General features: G+C 36.0%; 1 protein-coding gene across 2 annotated transcripts; it reads left to right on the top strand.

Moving 5' to 3' along the window:
- The first annotated feature begins 516 nt into the window (after positions 1–516).
- On the top strand, positions 517–11,624 carry LOC139135155 (sulfotransferase 1C4-like). 2 transcript variants are annotated; one of them, XM_070702411.1, is made up of 8 exons: positions 517–540; positions 3,260–3,358; positions 5,946–6,116; positions 7,512–7,729; positions 7,906–8,014; positions 8,929–9,023; positions 10,496–10,661; positions 10,852–11,624. In XM_070702411.1, the coding sequence occupies exons 3-8, from the start codon at positions 5,978–5,980 to the stop codon at positions 10,956–10,958; spliced, it is 834 nt and encodes a 277-aa protein (XP_070558512.1). In that variant the 5' UTR covers positions 517–540; positions 3,260–3,358; positions 5,946–5,977; the 3' UTR covers positions 10,959–11,624. The 2 variants fall into 2 exon arrangements, with proteins under 2 accessions (XP_070558512.1, XP_070558511.1); XM_070702410.1 differs by lacking the exon at positions 517–540 and having other exon boundaries at positions 3,221–3,358.
- The last annotated feature ends 6,727 nt before the right edge of the window (positions 11,625–18,351 follow it).

Here is an 18,351-nt window from a genome sequence, read left to right as displayed (position 1 = left end):
GTACCCATACTGGTATGTACCAATTCTGATCAAATTTGAGCGGCACCGTATAATTGCGGTATTTTTGTTTTATGGAATGCAATCTATCACAACAGAAAATTTTGCAAAATCGGACTTGATTTATAAAAAATGTGACAAAAAAATAATGGGAAAGAGGTTTTTAAAAGGATAGGTTGGGTTACCGGAAACAAGATTTCTTTTTATTTGGACTTTCTCTACCTAAACAAGTACTCATATATTGTCATTACAACTTTGTTGTATTTTCCGCTAGTTAAGGGAAAGCGTTATTGAAATATGTGTACCCAGCGTAAACGTTATTTATCTATTTTCTTACCTTTCAACGCTTTCGCAAGATTAAAATTTTCCAAGGACGGTGATAGAAGTCGCTCCTGACTCGGAATACTAGAGTTCAATGATCCGCTCTGTATGCAAAATTAAACGTCACTTTAATGTAAATGTCGAAATGTCGTTGTAAGTCAAAGCACGTGATCGATCCATACAACAGATGGCCATACCGGCCGGCGTAGCTTCAAATTTCAGGTGGGTGTTATTTCTGTTTGTGAAGCCATTATTAATAATCATGCCGGTACAAGGATGATGACAAACAAGAGTCGACTGTAACAGATGTTTTTGCATTTTCTGTAAATGTCGAAATAAGAAATGAGTACTTCACAGCGCATGACTTTATAAGATCCATTTTTCCTATAAACTGAGGGATTAAGTGGATGCAAAGACCGTAACTGTTATATTTCAAGCAATTGCATCATCAGAAAGCGGACGTCTGGTCTCGATTCTACAACAAAAAAAGTATCAATGTTATAAACGTTGCAATTATTGACTCTTTCAATGAACAAATATACCAATCTTAGAAGCATTCGTTCTATGATTACGTCAGAGTCGCAAACATTCAAGTAAAACAGTAAAATAAAATTTAGTTTTGCCATCCTTGATGCTAATGATGCTCATGAATAACACATATTCACCTTTGTGCGATATTTATAATCTTTTTTAGATATTTATCTTACATTCCCGATAAATGAAAACCCGCACAAATAAAGTGACGAGCTTGATCAACAAGCAGACTGTTCGGCATGTGCCATATTTTCACCTTTCCCAGTACGAAAGCCGACTACCTCGGGGACTGTTTTCGTGTTTGCCTGTGTACACTCCTCTGCCTATTCTCTTCCGCAACCAGTTCTCGACCAACACGCAAGAAAAAGTTCGCAGAAATTGCCCACTGTTACGAAATAAAACACCGTGGATCTTGATGGTTTGCTTTGCACACATAATGCATTACTGCATTAATGCAGAATTTCAGCTACATTCATACACATGGAACAAAGACATTCATGCAGACAGCCGCCAGACAGAAAAAGACAGAGGACTGATAACACACTGACATAGGTGAAAGCTGGTTAGATGTCTGTTTCAGTCTCAAAATATGTAGACAAGCTACTATAAGCATCATATGTGAAGAAGTATTCGTGTGATTTGTGCTTATACTATTCCACTTCAAACATTCTATCTGAACTCAGATTTAGCATTGTAAAGCAATAATTACTTTATCAGTACTTAAAGGCGGAGCCTCCCTTTAAAAGGGCGCTAAGCTATGGCGGCGTTCATTGTGTAAGTGGAAACCAAACAGGCAACACGCGGGCACACGCTGCAGAAAATGCCACTTTTTAGTTTTTTCTGGCCACAAAAAACGCAGACAGTCTGCCAAACGGTCAGCGCGAAGCTGCTGCCGATCGAACTCTGTGGTTATAATCGAATTTTGACGCGACTGGAAGAAGATTTTTTTGGGAAATTCGAGCGTTGGTGGACGGGAATCAATGACCGTTGGCGATTTGAACCGACCGTCAATCAAACGCTTGTATAAACTCTGTTTACAGGAGTAGCAGAAGGTGCCAAAAGGTTGAGATCATTTTGTGTAATTAATGTTATAGAAATCAAACATCGTACTGGCCAAGTGTTTGACTGGGAGGAGAACCTGGGATTGAAAATTGCGGCTTTAAGCCGATCATCAATTGACTCAGGGGATTGTGACATAGGTTAACTGTGTTATTTTCTTGTATGAAATGACATCCAGCTTGATAACATATCAGCTGCAATGTGCTGTATCCTGCAACTAAATCAAAGCGCATGGATTGAAAATGTTGAAAAAATAATCTGAAGTTAGAGATAGTGGGGCTTTCTTTTAACAGAGGAAGCAAAATGTACTTTTATTGATGTGTGTACTTTATATTTTTACTATTGTGTTTCTATAGTCATGTAACGAGCTCCCAGACAGGACTTTCCACCATTTGGCCTCTCGTAGATGAGAAAATACCAGCAGAGTACAGACTTGACATCTCAGAACAAAATATGATCAGAGCGAAGGAGTTTCTTACATTGGCTATTCAAAAGAAATGGAAGACAGATTTATTTTTAGAGATTGTTGAACTTCAAGTTGACTGACTCTGACGCTCATTGTGCACTTCTGTTTTAGATTCAATGTTATCAAAACAAGGACAGGTTACATCTCATTTTTACAGTAAATATGAAAATTCAAATTCCGACCATAATACACAGCTCAGGAATACTGTGCCATATGTTTTTCATTTTCCTTGTATAAAAACAGAGGAAAATATTTGCACCATTTTTACCCACACACACACACACACAACACAGATAGACACAGACAGACACACAGACAGACACAGACAGAGACAGACAGAGACAGAGACAGAGACACACAGACACAGACAGACACAGACAGAGACAGAGACAGAGACACACAGACACACACACACACACACACATATATATATATATATATATATATATATATATATATATATATATATATATATATTATTTTATATATTTATAAATGCCCGACCTTCAATTCGCATCAACGATTTATCACCCTTGTTCTTTACTGTATCTGCACATTTACTTACATGTAGAAATATTCCTAGCCTGACATTACAAATGAGGGATTTAGAAAATTAGAACTTACTCAGAAATGTTCTTTGGCAGCTCTCGGCCATCGCTGTATTCTGATTTTTTTTCTTGTCACGCAGCGGCCGAGGGCTGCCATTCGACTGAAAAATCACTTTTAAAATAATACTAAACATAAATAATTTTGACGTACTAGTATTTTTATCGACGACGGCTCCAGACCACCATAGAGCTGACATGACATGCGCACTTTTTCAGTTGTTAAACTTTAACCTTTTATCTGTTTGACCTCAATTTATGATTGTTTGTAAGGCAGACTTCTTGCCCAACTCTACATCACGGAAATTGGGTGACGGCAATTCCTGGGCAACTGCACTCCTCGTTTGTGGCAACAACCATCGTCGGTGGAACGTAGGTAGGTATTTCATTCAAGTGGCTGAGAACTGGCAGAGGGAGTGTAGTTATTTGGTCAGGGTAAAGGGGATCAGGGATTAACAAATATGGACTTTTCTTTTAAATACTATACACACGCGACATAGGTAAGAGTTGTATAATAAAAAATGTTTAATACATGACATATGTTGATCATAATTCCTAGATGAATAGTGCCTACACGTGTCTATGGGCGCCTAGCGTAGGCGCAGAGCGGAATTGTAGCAAACAGATGACTGATCAATGCGGCCTGTCGCCCTACATGTGCCGCTGCGATACTATGGGGTAGAATTACCGTGGTTAAGGTAGATATGGAGGTTTGTACCGCCCATTGTTTGAACCTTGTTCAATACTTCATTGATAATACATGATCCTTGATAAAATAAACGTTAGGTTTTATATTTCTCATACCAGAGACCCTAATGAAATCGGTTATACCACGATCCCTCTATCAGGGTAATAGAGGAACCTAGAAAATCTCTACTGTCTATGGTTATACTAGTTACAGTACTGTGTCTCGAGGTTTTACCTTGGTATGTAGTTTTGCCGTCCAACCCACATTCCCAGGCAAAACCTCGAGTTACAGCCCTGCAGCCATAGTTACACTTAGCGTATCGACAAGTAAATTTATAATACGAAAATTATTACATGTTGTCTTCTGTCTATACAAAGTTTACCGAGAAGTGAATTACAGACAAGAGGCTCTTGCAAAAGGAGTAGTAAATACGTTGTCACGTGTCGGAAGTCATATGCACAAAAGCTATTACCATAGGCAATGAGAGAGATTATGCTGCGTTAACAAATAGTGGTAGTGGTCGGAGCTTTAGGAATTGTGATTGAAATGTTATTTTTTCAGATACCCTCAATACCCTTTAAAAAATTTCAAGTCCCCCTCCATATGATCAGAATTTTGAAGTCCCTCCAAATTATCATATAGCCGTATATTTCCTAGGGATGTACGCACAGAAAAGAATAGACATGCATTGCACAGTTCTACTCGCAGATGTTCGACACTACCTGTTATCAGCAGTTTGGAAAACCATATTCCTGAGGCAAGTTTTTAAATTGAATGCATCAGTGGACTTAATGGATTTATCAGTCTAAGTCGACTTGAGTTAATCCAACTTTGTCCAGGTCAATGACACCTGCTGAAAAGCACTGGCACACCAAATGGCGACCATGAGAGAGAATACAAACTGTGAATTCTCGCTAACATTTTGCCAAATTGTGACAAACTTAGCTCAGACAGAGACCTACCAAAACATTTTTTTTCAAAAGTACAAGACATACATTACTAAGATGCTACTTTAAAAAGTTTACAAAATTGACAATACTAGATGGTTAAAATATCCTTTCAAAGAAACACTTTAATCTCTGAAATTTTTGGTGTAATAAGGCTGATTTTAGTTAAAAATAAGTTAATTCATTTAGTCGTGAATTTTTTTCATTTAAATTTGATCTTTACTTTCAAAGTTTTACTTTTGCGTTATTGTACGATGAAAATGTGAAAATTTAATTCACTGCATGTACTTGAAATGAATGGTTTTATATATCAAATTGATTGTAAGTGATTTTGGTGCAGACTGTGACTTTCGATCGTATATTTGTGACCCCATCTTTTTTCTTTAATATTTGATTATTCAAATATGTCAGAATTCAAAAATCTCTGATAACTGTTAAGTCTTCTGATCTTCCAATGTTGTTTGCTCTCTGGCCTGATCTTGTATACAAGTATGTTTCACTGTCATGAGCGCCATAGGGTCCAAACACTTCTTCAACTACATCAGAATCAGAGCTATCCCTGACACTGTCGGTATGCAGTGACAGTGACACTGCCCATAGGCAGTAGCATAATAGTAGCTGTATTAATTTTGATAATTTTAACAATAATTTTATTCAGTTTATACAGTGTTCTTGTTCTAGTCCCTACAACATGTTGAACTGTCCAGTATTCATCTTGCCACACAGCCTGTGTATGTCTGTGCATTTGTATCATTGACAAATGACTTTCAGTCAAAAGGCTAATTCAATTATCACCAATATTTACACAGACCTTTTCGACAAACTAAATATTGTGTGTTTTAGCATGCTGAAAGGAGGCAGCATGAAACTGTATTTGATACATTACAAAGGATTATTTAAAAATTATCAACAGTTGCAGTTTCTGCCGGTTACGAGGCCTACAGTTCAGTACTTGTGTTTTTAAGAAAATTCATTGGCATTTATACATTTTTAGATTTTTCCTGAGCTAAAAGTCATGAAATGCGACAAAATGGTTCAGTACTTTGTTTTATTATTACTAACATTAGATCCATTTATGTTATTCATTTTTCATTGAATTACCTACCAAACCTTTGAATGTACAATGTATACATAATAAAGGGAACCAAGCTAATTTTAGTTCCACCCCATATATGCAGAGCAAAATTCTGCAAGTCCCCCTCTACTACCCCCTAAATTTTCGAATCCCCCAAATTCCTCCAGCCTCTTACCAGTATTGTGAATGCAGCCTTACCAGTATTGTGAATGCAGCCTTACCAGCGAATTACATGTATTTGTCGTACTTGAAGGTACTCAATCAAGGTTAATCGTTGTCCACAACATGGTTGATCCCGGCCGCCTCTACCACTACGAGGGAGTTTTATTTTGCGAAAATCTCTTCCCATCCTCTTCGCTTGATGCTGTACAGAAGTTTACCGTCAGGAAGGATGATGTATACATCGTGACATATCCTAAATCCGGTGAGGCTATCTTTTTTATCTTTCCCCATCCCTAAAGTCCAGGCTAGACAAGATGCACGCAATGTGATGCTTATTTAGCCTGGTCTCTTCAAGCGGCAAGGAGACTGTTTTGACGATGTATAGTTGTTTTCCTATGGTGTTGCTATTCCTATTGTGTCTCATAGACAGTTGTGCGACACAGGACAATTAGTATTAAAACTCGTAACCGCGTGTATCCTCACTGTTTTATTCCAAAAAAGCTATCCCAGTCTGACAACCAAAAACAAAAAAGGCGAAACGGCATGCATAGGTCTAGCAGCAATCATTGTACCAGTACCACCTAGCACAGTCTCTCTGTTATGATTACATTGTTTATCAAGAGAGGACGCTGTAGAGCAGATCCGACTGGAAATTTCCAAATATAGGTTCCTTCACTATTTTCGGGTTCATCCATCGATATCAGAGGTTTTAAGTATCTTTGAAATTAGCTTGTTTGTTGTTATTTTGCGAACCTGGTGCACTTTCTCTTTTTTGTTCAAAGACCCATTTTCCATCATTTGGTCAAATGATGGGTGAATTTACATGTGCAATTTTAGGCTAATTTTCTTAGTCTTTTGTTCCGACATTGTTCACAGTCAAGCTGAAAGACCTACAGCTATGGAAATATTTGATTTTAACATAGAGAAAGATAGATAGAGTCGCAACGGGTATTGTTTAAGGCGTGAAGCGGTTACGTAACCCATCCATGTTCGCCTCGCCTCAGGTTGCTCTCGCCTCTCTTTTCCGAAGAGTGCCGACCATGAATCCTTCGGTAATTTTCGGATTTTCGCCAATTGTTAAGCGAAAGTATGTTCGGCAAAGTTTGTGTTGTTGTTTTCGTGTGGTGCTGAGCAGAATTGACGTGCTGGCGAAAACGGGAGTGTTTTGAGGCTTCAGGAAAGTGAGTTTTACCGTTTTAAAAATTCCTCTCATATTTTTATGAATATATAATGAGTGTGTTTGAACCAAATTTGAAAGTCTTTTATCGATACTGTCTGGTTTTACTCAATGGTTTACGGTCAGTCATACCGTCTTTTACACGTGCGTCAAGGAAAGACATGTTTATGAAACTGCTGGCGTGTTATGTTTTGATTGGCGTGAAGCAGTGTTTTTGGCCTGAGAGCTCACAAAGTAACTATGGTTGCTACGCGACTGGCAGTACGATGCCATCTCGTCGTATATTTCGCATAATCTCGTGTAATTATCAACCACAAACAAAGCCTCCAAAAAGTTTAACACCTTTGAAGCTCATTTTAATATGAAAAGCCAATAGTCTACCGAGACGACCATTGAACAAAAGGCATGCAGGCGTTACCACTCTGTCTATCTTACTCTGTGATTTTAACAGCATACACTATTTGGTCTTTAAATTTCTAGGTACAACTTGGACCCAAGAGATAGCATCTCTTGTTCGAGGTAGCGATGACTTAGAAGAGACCGACAAGTTGCCATTGGACACGCGTATACCGTTTCTTGAGATGGTCCAACCTGAACCGGTTTACAAGTTGTTAGAATCAGTGGAGTCACCGAGATACATAAAGTCGCATTTACCAAAGCGATTATTGCCGCAAGGAATGTTTCACATGAAACCGAAGGTGGGACTTATGTTTGAGTTCAATAGATGAACTCATCTCTCCATCAAAATTCCCATTGTCGTCATCTTTCCTTTATATTACAGAGCTCGCCTCATGTTTGAACGAATGCAGTCAATACACTGTGATAGGCTCGCTCAAAACTTTATGTTACTCTCCCTTTATCTTTTAATTTACAGGTAATTTACGTGGCAAGAAATCCCAAAGACGTATTAATATCGTACTACGAGTTCAAGCTACATCCTTGGGGATGGGAAGAATATTTTAATAACTTCTTGAAAGGAAACGGTATCTAAACATTTTGATACGGTTTAATTTGATTTAGTTCGATGTGGTGTCGTGCTTCAATTTGCTTAGTACTAAAAAGAAACATGTAAATTCTCTCGTCTTCTTCTCCTTAAAGAGTTCCACTTCAAACCACATGACGTTTAGCAACAAATCTCTAACAATGTATATAAAATCATAGTCATACCGTCAAAGTTTTGTCCTGCCTTGGACTTTTTTAAATGCAAGACTTTTAGTGCTGTTTGAGGAAAGTACACACCGAATCCAAGAGTTCGAAGTTTCTCACGTGTAACGTGGCACCACTTTATCAATTAACACGCACGATTGAAACTAATTTGGGGTGATTGAATGGTGAATAAGGTCGTTTTAACCTGCAAATGCTTTTCCTTTTTAAGTTACAAACTTGTTTTTATGAGTAATTTGTAATATTGTAACATTAATAGCTATATGTAATATATATAAGCTAAAACTCTTGAAAAATTTAAAAAAATATGAAGATCCAATTATCCAAAATTAGTTCCAATCGTGTTAATTAGTGAAAGATGTGACGTAGATTAGTTTTCCTTTATGCCAATTACATTAATGAGCATTGTTTCTGTATTAAACTTTCATGCTAGTGATTGATTATAAAAGTGGAATAGTCATCATACCTCGCATCTTACACTTTGTACACTTTTATACATTGATTATAAAGATATCGAGACGATCTCTGCATATAAAAACATATTTGATTCGCAACAACCTCAAAACACTGTCATTCACATGTTCACTGTACCCTTGTTTTAAAACTGAGAACAATTTTATGTAAATGAGATGAGGTATTACCTAAAGGTGCTGCTAAAAATAAAAATTGCAAATTCTTGCTGATACGGAAACATCCAATATACCTTTTTTTTCAAATTTTCTTTTGTATATAGTGATTCATGGATGTTGGTTTGAAAACATTGCATACTGGTGGCAACATCGGAACGATGACAACATTCTCTTCCTTTTCTTCGAAGACATGAAAAACGTGAGTATTTAATTTCCAACAAACTTGACACGGAGTAATGTATAATTGCACTCAGACAATTCAGTAGATTTTCTTTCGCATTCGAACTTACAACCCACGGCACCAAGTCACTTAGCCAAGACATCACAGTCACAGCCGCTCGGCCAAATCCCCAATCGAGCATAATTCGACAACCATCTCAAATACTTTTTATCATGCTGACTCTTGCAAGTTCTAATTTATTAGTTTCTTTAAAGGGACATAAGCTGTAACTTTTGACTAATTTTTCACTACTCTGTTTCAATGTATCAACTACAGAATATTACTATAATCCGATCATCATGACCAATGCCCGGTGTCCTACTAGCCAGCACGGCCTGTATATGTGAAATGACCATTATTATTTTTTGTTTGTTTTTGGTTTTAATTTCTTTTTATTGAAAAAGTTGTTAGTGCTTCGATTCCAATTAACTAGTGATATTAAGCTAAGGAATTTTCAATATAAGTTGACAATGAAGATTCTTCCCTCAAACCTATTACTTTATAAATGGCGATTAATTAATTCCCCGATATGTAATTTTTGCAAAGAGGTTGAAGAGGATTATTATGATTTATTTTGGGATTGTATTTATGTAAATCGTTTTTGGATTTCACTAGAGGAGTGGTTTCAAATGGTTACACAAAATTCCATAACGCTTAATGCAGTATACTGTATACTTGGTGACTCGAGTTCGAGTTCTAGCTTACTTATAAATTTCATCGTCCTTATGGGACGCTTTTATATATTTAGATGTAAAAATGCTAATTCACTGCCAAATATTCTTCAGTTTAAATTGTACGTGAATTCTGTTTACAAAACAGAAAAGTATGTAGCAATTTCAAAAGATAGACAAAGGATACATGTTGAAAAGTTGGGAGCTTTTGTCAACTTTTTTGATGGTTAGCTTGTCTTCTTCCTCTGGTCTTTTTCTGTAGTCTTTGTGTTTGTTTGTTTTTTTCAATTAACCATTATTATTGTTAATAAATGTATTCTAGTCCGGACCTGAATACAAAATTGAAACAATAACAATGCAGATTATACTCATATAGGGTATATTTATGAGCTAAATATTAGGAATTTCTCCATGGTCCAGGGATTCAAATCAGAAACTGCAGATGATACACAGAACAAACAAACTTTAAAAATTGACCAAAGTTACAGCTAATGGATCTTTAAAATGTATATGTTTATTTACTTCATTTATTCATTATAGTTATTTGACTATTTATATTTACTGTGTAGGTGTTTTTTGCTTTTATGTGTGTACATTAATTCTATAAATGTTACATTATGAACACTGGTCTCTCTCTCTCTCTCTCTCTCTCTCTCTCTCTCTCTCTCTCTCTCTCTCTCTCTCTCTCTCTCTCTCTCTCTCTCTCTCTCTCTCTCTCTCTCTCTCCCCCCCCCCCCTCTCTCTCTCTCTCTCTCTGCCTTCCATGTTCTGGATCTATAGGACTTGAAGGGCAGTGTCCGTAAAATCAGTAACTTCCTGGACAAACCACTGGATGAAAACACTCTGGATGAAATTACGCGACGATCTTCATTTGACGTCATGAAGCAGAACAAAAGTGCCAACGTGAGAGTCCCATTCGGCGAGAAGGCACAAATGCTACGAAAGGGTACGTATCCAGAGGCGGGATATCTTTTAGATCATGTGTCCATACACATGATCAGTTGTTGTTCAACTGTCTTTCTCTCAGTCTGACTGAAATACTTGTCTATCTTTTTTGCTAAGTCACCATCACACAGCGTAGAGAGTAGTTCACAGATGTCATATCTGATTGTATACGTTTCTGTTTGCATCCTCAGGTAAGGTTGGCACTTGGGGGAGTCGTCTAACGCCCGAAGAAAGTCAAGCCATCGACGAAACCTTTAAAGCTAGACTTGCTGAGATCGGTTTAGAATTTGAATACTAGCCTGCACTTTGTCCTATTGCATCCTTAATACTTTGAAACGTTTCATACTTCAGACACCTTTATATGAGTGTGGACTTTTCTGTTGTCCATAGGTCATTTCAGTCAGATATTTCGTGAAAAAGTAGAATTTTCTTAAAGTTTATTAAGTTTTGACATTCTCTAAATACAGAACTTTTCATCAAATAAGATTGATAGGCATTCAACAGGACGCGTACATATTGTAATACCCATTAAGATTGTCTTTGAAAGATTATAAAATGAGTTTCAATGATATTTCAGTTAAATCATGTCAACCATGAAAATCTTATATTTTCACCGTCAGTTCATCAGTCATTCGATATTAGGGAACATGGTAAGGTACCTAGAAGTCACAGTGACACACCCTACAAAAACCTACACGCCATCTCTTATGGGTCAAATTAGTTTTAATCGCCATTTTGATGTATGTTTTAGAAATATTAATTGACAAAGGATAGTGTTATGTATGCTTTAATAGTTATTTAAATGGGCAAGCATGTTAAAATACTTTATACAGAATCTCCCGTGCTATGAAATTCTTTATGTAGCTGACCTGATAGCTAGAGATGAACTTTGTAGGAAGAGGATTGCTTCATCAATGAATACTCACAGTCTCTTCATTATATTTTAATTAAACGTTTAACTTAAGGAACTTTCTTCATTCCCTCGTTCTAGCATAAGTGCATGGTTGTTTACATTGACAGTGTAAGTGATCTTAGTCGTTTGTTCTCCTTTTATATTGGTGCACATAGTTAGTCAATTTACTCAGAGATAAAGCTGATACAAAAACCTGCCCGTTAAAGGGAAAACAAGATAACACAAGATAACACATGCAGTACACATCACAGATACGAATTTCACTGTTATCTGGATTCAATTGAAACTATGGTTTTTACCATGACAGTGGAATACATATAATGTTTTCTTCAAAGAGTATTAAAAGCTCAAAAGATTTGAAAGTACAATTTGCCCCCTTGGATTTTGCATACTTCCATTCATGTTAATCGACGACGATTTGTTCATAAAAAGACTGTCCTGGCTCATGCTTCTGATTTACTTTCTTCACCTGAGAAAGCTAACATTCCAAATTTTCTGATGGATCAAATGCGAAATATTTGCTTCGTATCCTACGGTGAGATGACTCTTGAATAAGATTAGAGGTCTATTTGTATAGCATTGTTCGGAAAACCTCTCACTGTCTGACACAGATTCATAGATGTACAAGCATTGTTTATTTGATCAATTTTCAGGATTGAACAATCATGAAGCATGCAATCATACTTGTTGTTATGATGACATAAATTTTATCATATGGGTTAATTTGTAAATGCTTAATATTGAGAAAGGTTCATAATATTTATTGGGTATATCATCCGTAAAGAAAAACATCGGTTTGGCTTGTGTAATCACCTTTCAACCTGATGACATACCCAATCGGGAAGCACTGCTGGTCCCGCTTTGAACCCGCAGTCATGAATGTTAGTAGTCTCTGTGATCGAATAGACAGCTCCAGAGGGATTTCTTTTCTACGAAGGCGGTATCTTCTTTAAAAATCTATTGTCGGCCTCATGGTTTCATGAAGTGAAAACGTTTTAAGTTCGCAAAGATCATCTGAACATTTTGAACAATCTCAAGTCTGAATTTTAAACAATCTCAAGGGTTAGGATTAGAATAAGAGCAAGGGCTTGATTAAGATTGTGTAGCAATGTTATGTGAATAAGATTGCTAATCAGCAAAACAGAAGCTTTCATAATTCGTTATGTTTTACCGGAAGGACTTTGCCAAAACAGGTTAAAGTTAGTCACTCCTGAAATTGCGAAACTGTAATTTTTTTTCAATTTATGCCTGGTTTTTCGCTTGAAAACTCCTATTCAAAGACTTTGTTCTATTTGGTCATTTTAAATGCATTCGTCATCAGTCCATGGACCACTAGAATCACTGACTTTGACTGGTCGTACTTGTTCTAGACTTACAAACATTTCAAACTTCTTCAGCCTCTCGTCCTTTATATCTAGGAGGCGCGGTATTAGTACCAACATTAACAGACTGGTGTTCAATCGCCTCACTCGGACGTTCATGTCTTGCAACTCGTCCCCGTCTCTCTCGGTCATGGCTAACCTCATCCGTGGAAGTGCATCTTCAATGCGCTGATATCGTCATGGATTTTACCTCGCTGTTGGTACAGTGATACTTCTGCTGGTTCTGCTATTTCTTGTTCTTGTCACTTATTGATTCTATCATTTCTCGGAATCACAGAGTAATGCTGCTTCAGCTACTAGGGAGACTCAACCAATTTGTTCAACTGGTAGTTTGGGAATAGAAGTTGTAGGAGTAAATGTACCAGTCTGAATCGTAATGCTTTCAGTAACTTGAGTTGACACACCAATAAGTTAGTTTTAAGGACCACGTAAAATTGTCGGTACAAGATGACAAATGTGACGTTCAAGGTCTCGAATTTTAAGTCTACTTTGTACATTCTCTACAAAGTTATATACATTTCTGAAATTACATTACTACAAAATTATCATCATTATACAATGGTCATCACATGGAAAACAAGATCACACCATATAATGTACCGTTGTCGATTGTTCTTATTCAAGTTCTTACCAATAATTAATCAAATGTACTACGCTATCTCCTTTCTCCTATTTTACGACCTTGAACAAATATTCATACGCCTTGGCCACGTGAGGGACGCTTCGAGATAAAACGTTTACAGGGCAGGGCGTTACAAATATTTGGCTGGAAGGTCCGACTGTAGTTGAGAAGGTCCGATCTAAACTCTAGTTAAACGTGGACCAAATTAGGAAATTTTAGAACGATATTTTGATCAGCTAATATCAAATCCCTTGGAAAAGTTTGGCTTGGTAGGTCCGACGTTTGGTCGCGAAGGTCCGATCATTCTAAACTCTGGCTATATGTGGGCTAATTTAGAAAGTTTAGAACGATGTTTAGATCAGCTAAGTATCAGATATATCCCCTAAAAATTGGCTGGGCAGATCCAATCTAAGCTACAGCTAAACGTTGGCTAATTCTGAAAGTTTAGACTGATATTTAGATCGGCTAAATATCGGATATATATTTTGTAAAATAGAATTTGTAAGTGGGATCTAAATAGCAGCTAGTTTATAAACACAGACTGGAATTTAAACAAATTTAAATTAGCTTCCTAAACTTTCAGCTAAATTTGCTAAACTTGGATTTAGATTTAAACAAATATAAACTTTAATTTCAAGCACTATTTTCCAGACTTAGATTTATAATCACACAAATCTAAATTACCATTCTAAACTTCCTGCGAAACTTTCTTAACGCAATTTCGCACCTTAAAGCCCCACTAGTCGCAACTCTTGAAATTTTTAAAAATAAATATCTTCCTATTCTCTCCTGGTTTTCTCTGAATTCCAACCTCAGAAGGGATGTGGTTATTCACTGCATTAAGGAAACCATTCCTTTGTGAATCATTTGACAAGTAAATTCAAATTTTTACATTATTTTGATTTCCCGTCATTTTCAAAAATTGGTAATATTACAAATAATACAGAACATAAAATGTCACAGTTGAAATCATTTACCTCTATGCATTACATTGGACTACAGTCTATGCGAAGATTTCAGTGTACATATGCATATAGTACCCACGGTTTTTGCTCTTTCGCATGGGACTACGTTTAAATGAGTGGGCAGATATTTATAATCGTAGTGTAATTTTTATCTTGTTCAAAATTGCGCATATAGTCACAGCGGGTTAAGGTTAAGGTTTCAGTGGCGCGCCCTTTATAGTGCCGAACGTATTCTGCGCACTATAGAGGTCAGTCAAGATGGCAGCGTTATGCAACAGTCCGCGTTCGCGACGCGTCGACGGCAGGGAAATTTGTTTCCAGAAAATCAATAATAAGGCGAAATCAAGCTCAAAAAAAAAAAAAAAAATTGGAAAAATTGAACAAGGTACATGATAAACTTTATCCCGTTCATGTTTCTTTTTGTTACGAATTCAATGGCGTGCAGGTACTTTGTTTCTTCTCAGTGGCATAGCAGCACAACATCGTTTATTACAGTTTGAGATTTACATAGCGTACGTATGTTATGTATAAACATGAACAAATTTGATGCCAAATTTAAAATCCCACGAATAATATTGATTCCAAAATAATGTAAGTGAATTTAGGAAGTTCTATATGCCTCGTAGCTGACCTGTTTCGTGTATTCAAGAAACATTATCCAATTCTAATCCATTTGAAACCAGATATGAACTGTAAATGCTCACATGTTTCATTATATATTGCAGTTATGTATAAATTTGAACATGTGCCACATGTTTGCAACTTCATTGAAAGTATTATGATCAACATAATAAACAATATTCACCACAGATTAACTCTATAGGTCATTAAGTATTAAAATATGTAATTAACTGAAATAAAAATAATTAATTTCTTTGAGTGCTATTATTGTATCACCACTTATATAGCAAGTGTAATTGCCTTTGGTCAAGTCCTTCAAACTATATATTCCAAACTTTGAAAGCTCATTAGATATGCAAACTATTAATTAGCTGACATGAAAACTTAAGTGCGAAATGACTTCCAATATTGGTATAACCTGGTATAATCATCAATGTCATAGCATGTTATGCCAACTTTGATCAAATAAATCCAAGAATATATCCCTAATTAGGAACGTTAATTAAATACACACATTAGGAATTGGCTGAAGCAAAAATGCTTAATGCCTTTCAATAATGTTAGCTTACATAATAGTATCTTTAATGTACATAGCAAGTTTCATCAATTTTGGTCATGTAAATTCAAATATATATCCCTAATTTCAAAAATTCATTAAATATGCAAATTAGGAGCTGGATGAAGTAAAAATGCTTAATGACTTTCAATAATGTCGTATCGTAGCATCTTTAATGTACATAGCAAGTTTTGTCAACTTTTGTTCAGTCGATACAGATAAATATCCCTGATTATGAAAGTTCATTAAATATGCAAATAAGGAATTGGCTAAAGTTCAAATGCTTAATGATTTTCAATAATGTTCTATCATAGTATCTTTAATGTACATAGCCAGTTTCATCAACTTTGGTCTCGTTAATTCAAATAAATACCCCTATTTAGGAAAGTTCATAAAATATGCAAATTAGGAATTGGCTGATGTAAAAATGTTGAATGACATTTAATAATGTTCTATCATAGTATCTTTAATGTACATGGCAAGTTTCATCAATTTTGGTCATGTTACTTCAAATAAATATCCTTAATTTCAAAAATTCATTAAATATGCAAATAAGGATTTGCATGAAGTAAAAATCCTTAATGACTTTCAATAAGGTTAAATCATAGTATCTTCAATATGCATACCAAGTTTCGTCAATTTTGATCGAGTAAATTCAGATATATACTCCTAATTAGGAAATTTCATTAAACATGCAAATTAGTAATTATCTTTCACGTCACCCCTTAATATCTTTCAAAGCTGATATATCTTGGTGTGATCAACATTTGTAGCGAATCTCATCAAATTGTGTGCTGTCGTTGTCAATATATATCATTTTTTTCTAAAATCATTAATTATGCAAATGAGCAAAAAGTAAGCAAGCCACACCCACCAAAAACTAATCAGTTCTTGCCATTTGCAAACTGAATCTATGTACGAGATTTGATTCTGATCTGATGAGCCGTTTTTGAGATATTGAGTACACAGACAGACAGACAGACAGACAGACAGACAGACAGACAGACAGACAGACATCGCTGCGACATATGCCCACGTGTGTCAACACGTGAGCAAAAAATGTAAACACGTACCGCGAATACAACTACGACGTTGCGTGCTAGCCACAGTCAGTGGGCATGGCCCAGCCCCCCCCCCCCCAAAAAAAATATTGATTCATTGTTTGATCACTTCAGTGGTACCTAATATAATAATAGTGTAATTTGAATAAAGTGAGCTTTTTCTTACAAATTATATATACTTGTCTAGTAGTTTAGTTTTCAAAATGACTAAAAGTCCATTAATTCACCACTACACTGATGGTATATCAGTCTTACAATGTTGTCCAGGAGTTTTTAAGTTCAAGATAGGAAAACACCCTCACTAATGCCCCATTGTATTTAATTATGTTTCCATTCAACATGTTAAAGCACAGTGATACCTACATCTCATCATTATTCAGTCCAAATAATTTTACAGCAATCTCTCAGCACTGATACAAAAAAAACATTGTATGCATGATTGTCACGGTAGAGTAACATTCAAAAGATGAAGTAAACATGATTTAAAGGCATTATTGATGCAATATCTTGTTATGTCACATATTTTATCGTTGTGAGTCGTCAAGAATTTCACAATTTACGAGTATATCATGGAAACATTGCCATAAATTATGAAACATAATTTCTCATCTTTGCCTCCAGGGGGCGCACTTCAACATCAAAGTCTCCGGTTTTTAGAACTTTTGGCTATATCTAAAGAACTAAGGTGGTGACCCCCACTTTTTTTTCTATTGATATACTTTTTGGTCACTTATCCCTCGATTGAGGAAGTTTCATCAAAATCTATTGGCGGGAAATACTAAATTTTGCCATGTTATTTCTTAATTATTCAGCCCATTGTTTTCCTGTGCATAAATATGAAAATTATAAATTTTAATGACTGGATATCTCAAAAATTTCATGGTGACACCCTAATTTTTGTTGACAATATTAATCTATGTGGGGTTCTTGGTCCTTCCAGAAATTTTAATTGAAATCTATTGGTGAGAAATAAAAGGCGCACCAAACCTTAAGTGTATATACACACAGCTAACTCAGTACATTCTCACAAACTTATTTTAGTTTGAAAGTAAAATCATAAAAATAATGCTGAACGATACAGCTATTGGTTTAATGCCGGGCGTTTAAAGTAATTGGCTTTTGAAGTGAAATGCATTACTCGCACATGAAAACTTCACGGGAAATGCATCCCCTATAATCATATGCACTGGGTCATTGAGTGTCGTTTACATGCGAGGATATCGCAGTCGCTTGTATTTCGATGCACGGCGAAGACCGCTGTATGCATTAAAACAGCATCGATTTCTTCCACTTTATCTCTACATTCATATACCTGCAATCCCCTTTGCGTCAAAATCAATTTTCTTCGAATTTTAGTCCAGTCAATCTACCACATTTTGCCACCCAACCCACCAGAAATTGCAATATAATTTTAGTATTGAGAAGACATTTGAGAGAGGTACACAGATCAACATACTAAGCGTTTACTCCAATCTACCTTGGAGAAATATGTCCAATTTGCATAAATCGAATATGGCTGCCAGCCGTCTGACAAAATAACATTATTGGACATATATCACATGGTAAAAAAG

Source organism: Ptychodera flava, chromosome 6, assembly GCF_041260155.1.
Source record: "Ptychodera flava strain L36383 chromosome 6, AS_Pfla_20210202, whole genome shotgun sequence".
In the NCBI taxonomy this organism is placed as follows: domain Eukaryota; kingdom Metazoa; phylum Hemichordata; class Enteropneusta; family Ptychoderidae; genus Ptychodera; species Ptychodera flava.
Note: the sequence above shows the minus strand (reverse complement) of the source record. Positions and strands in the feature narration are given on the sequence as shown.

What these genes read in the sequence shown, in the direction of transcription:
- LOC139135155 (XM_070702410.1), top strand. Translation starts at nt 3,241, where the DNA reads ATGATTGTTTGTAAGGCAGACTTCTTGCCCAACTCTACATCACGGAAA. An exon ending in CCATCGTCGGTGGAACGTAG is followed by an intron (nt 3,359 to 5,945) that starts GTAGGTATTTCA and finishes TCGTACTTGAAG; the next exon opens with GTACTCAATCAAGGTTAATC. An exon ending in TGTTTCACATGAAACCGAAG is followed by an intron (nt 7,730 to 7,905) that starts GTGGGACTTATG and finishes TTTAATTTACAG; the next exon opens with GTAATTTACGTGGCAAGAAA.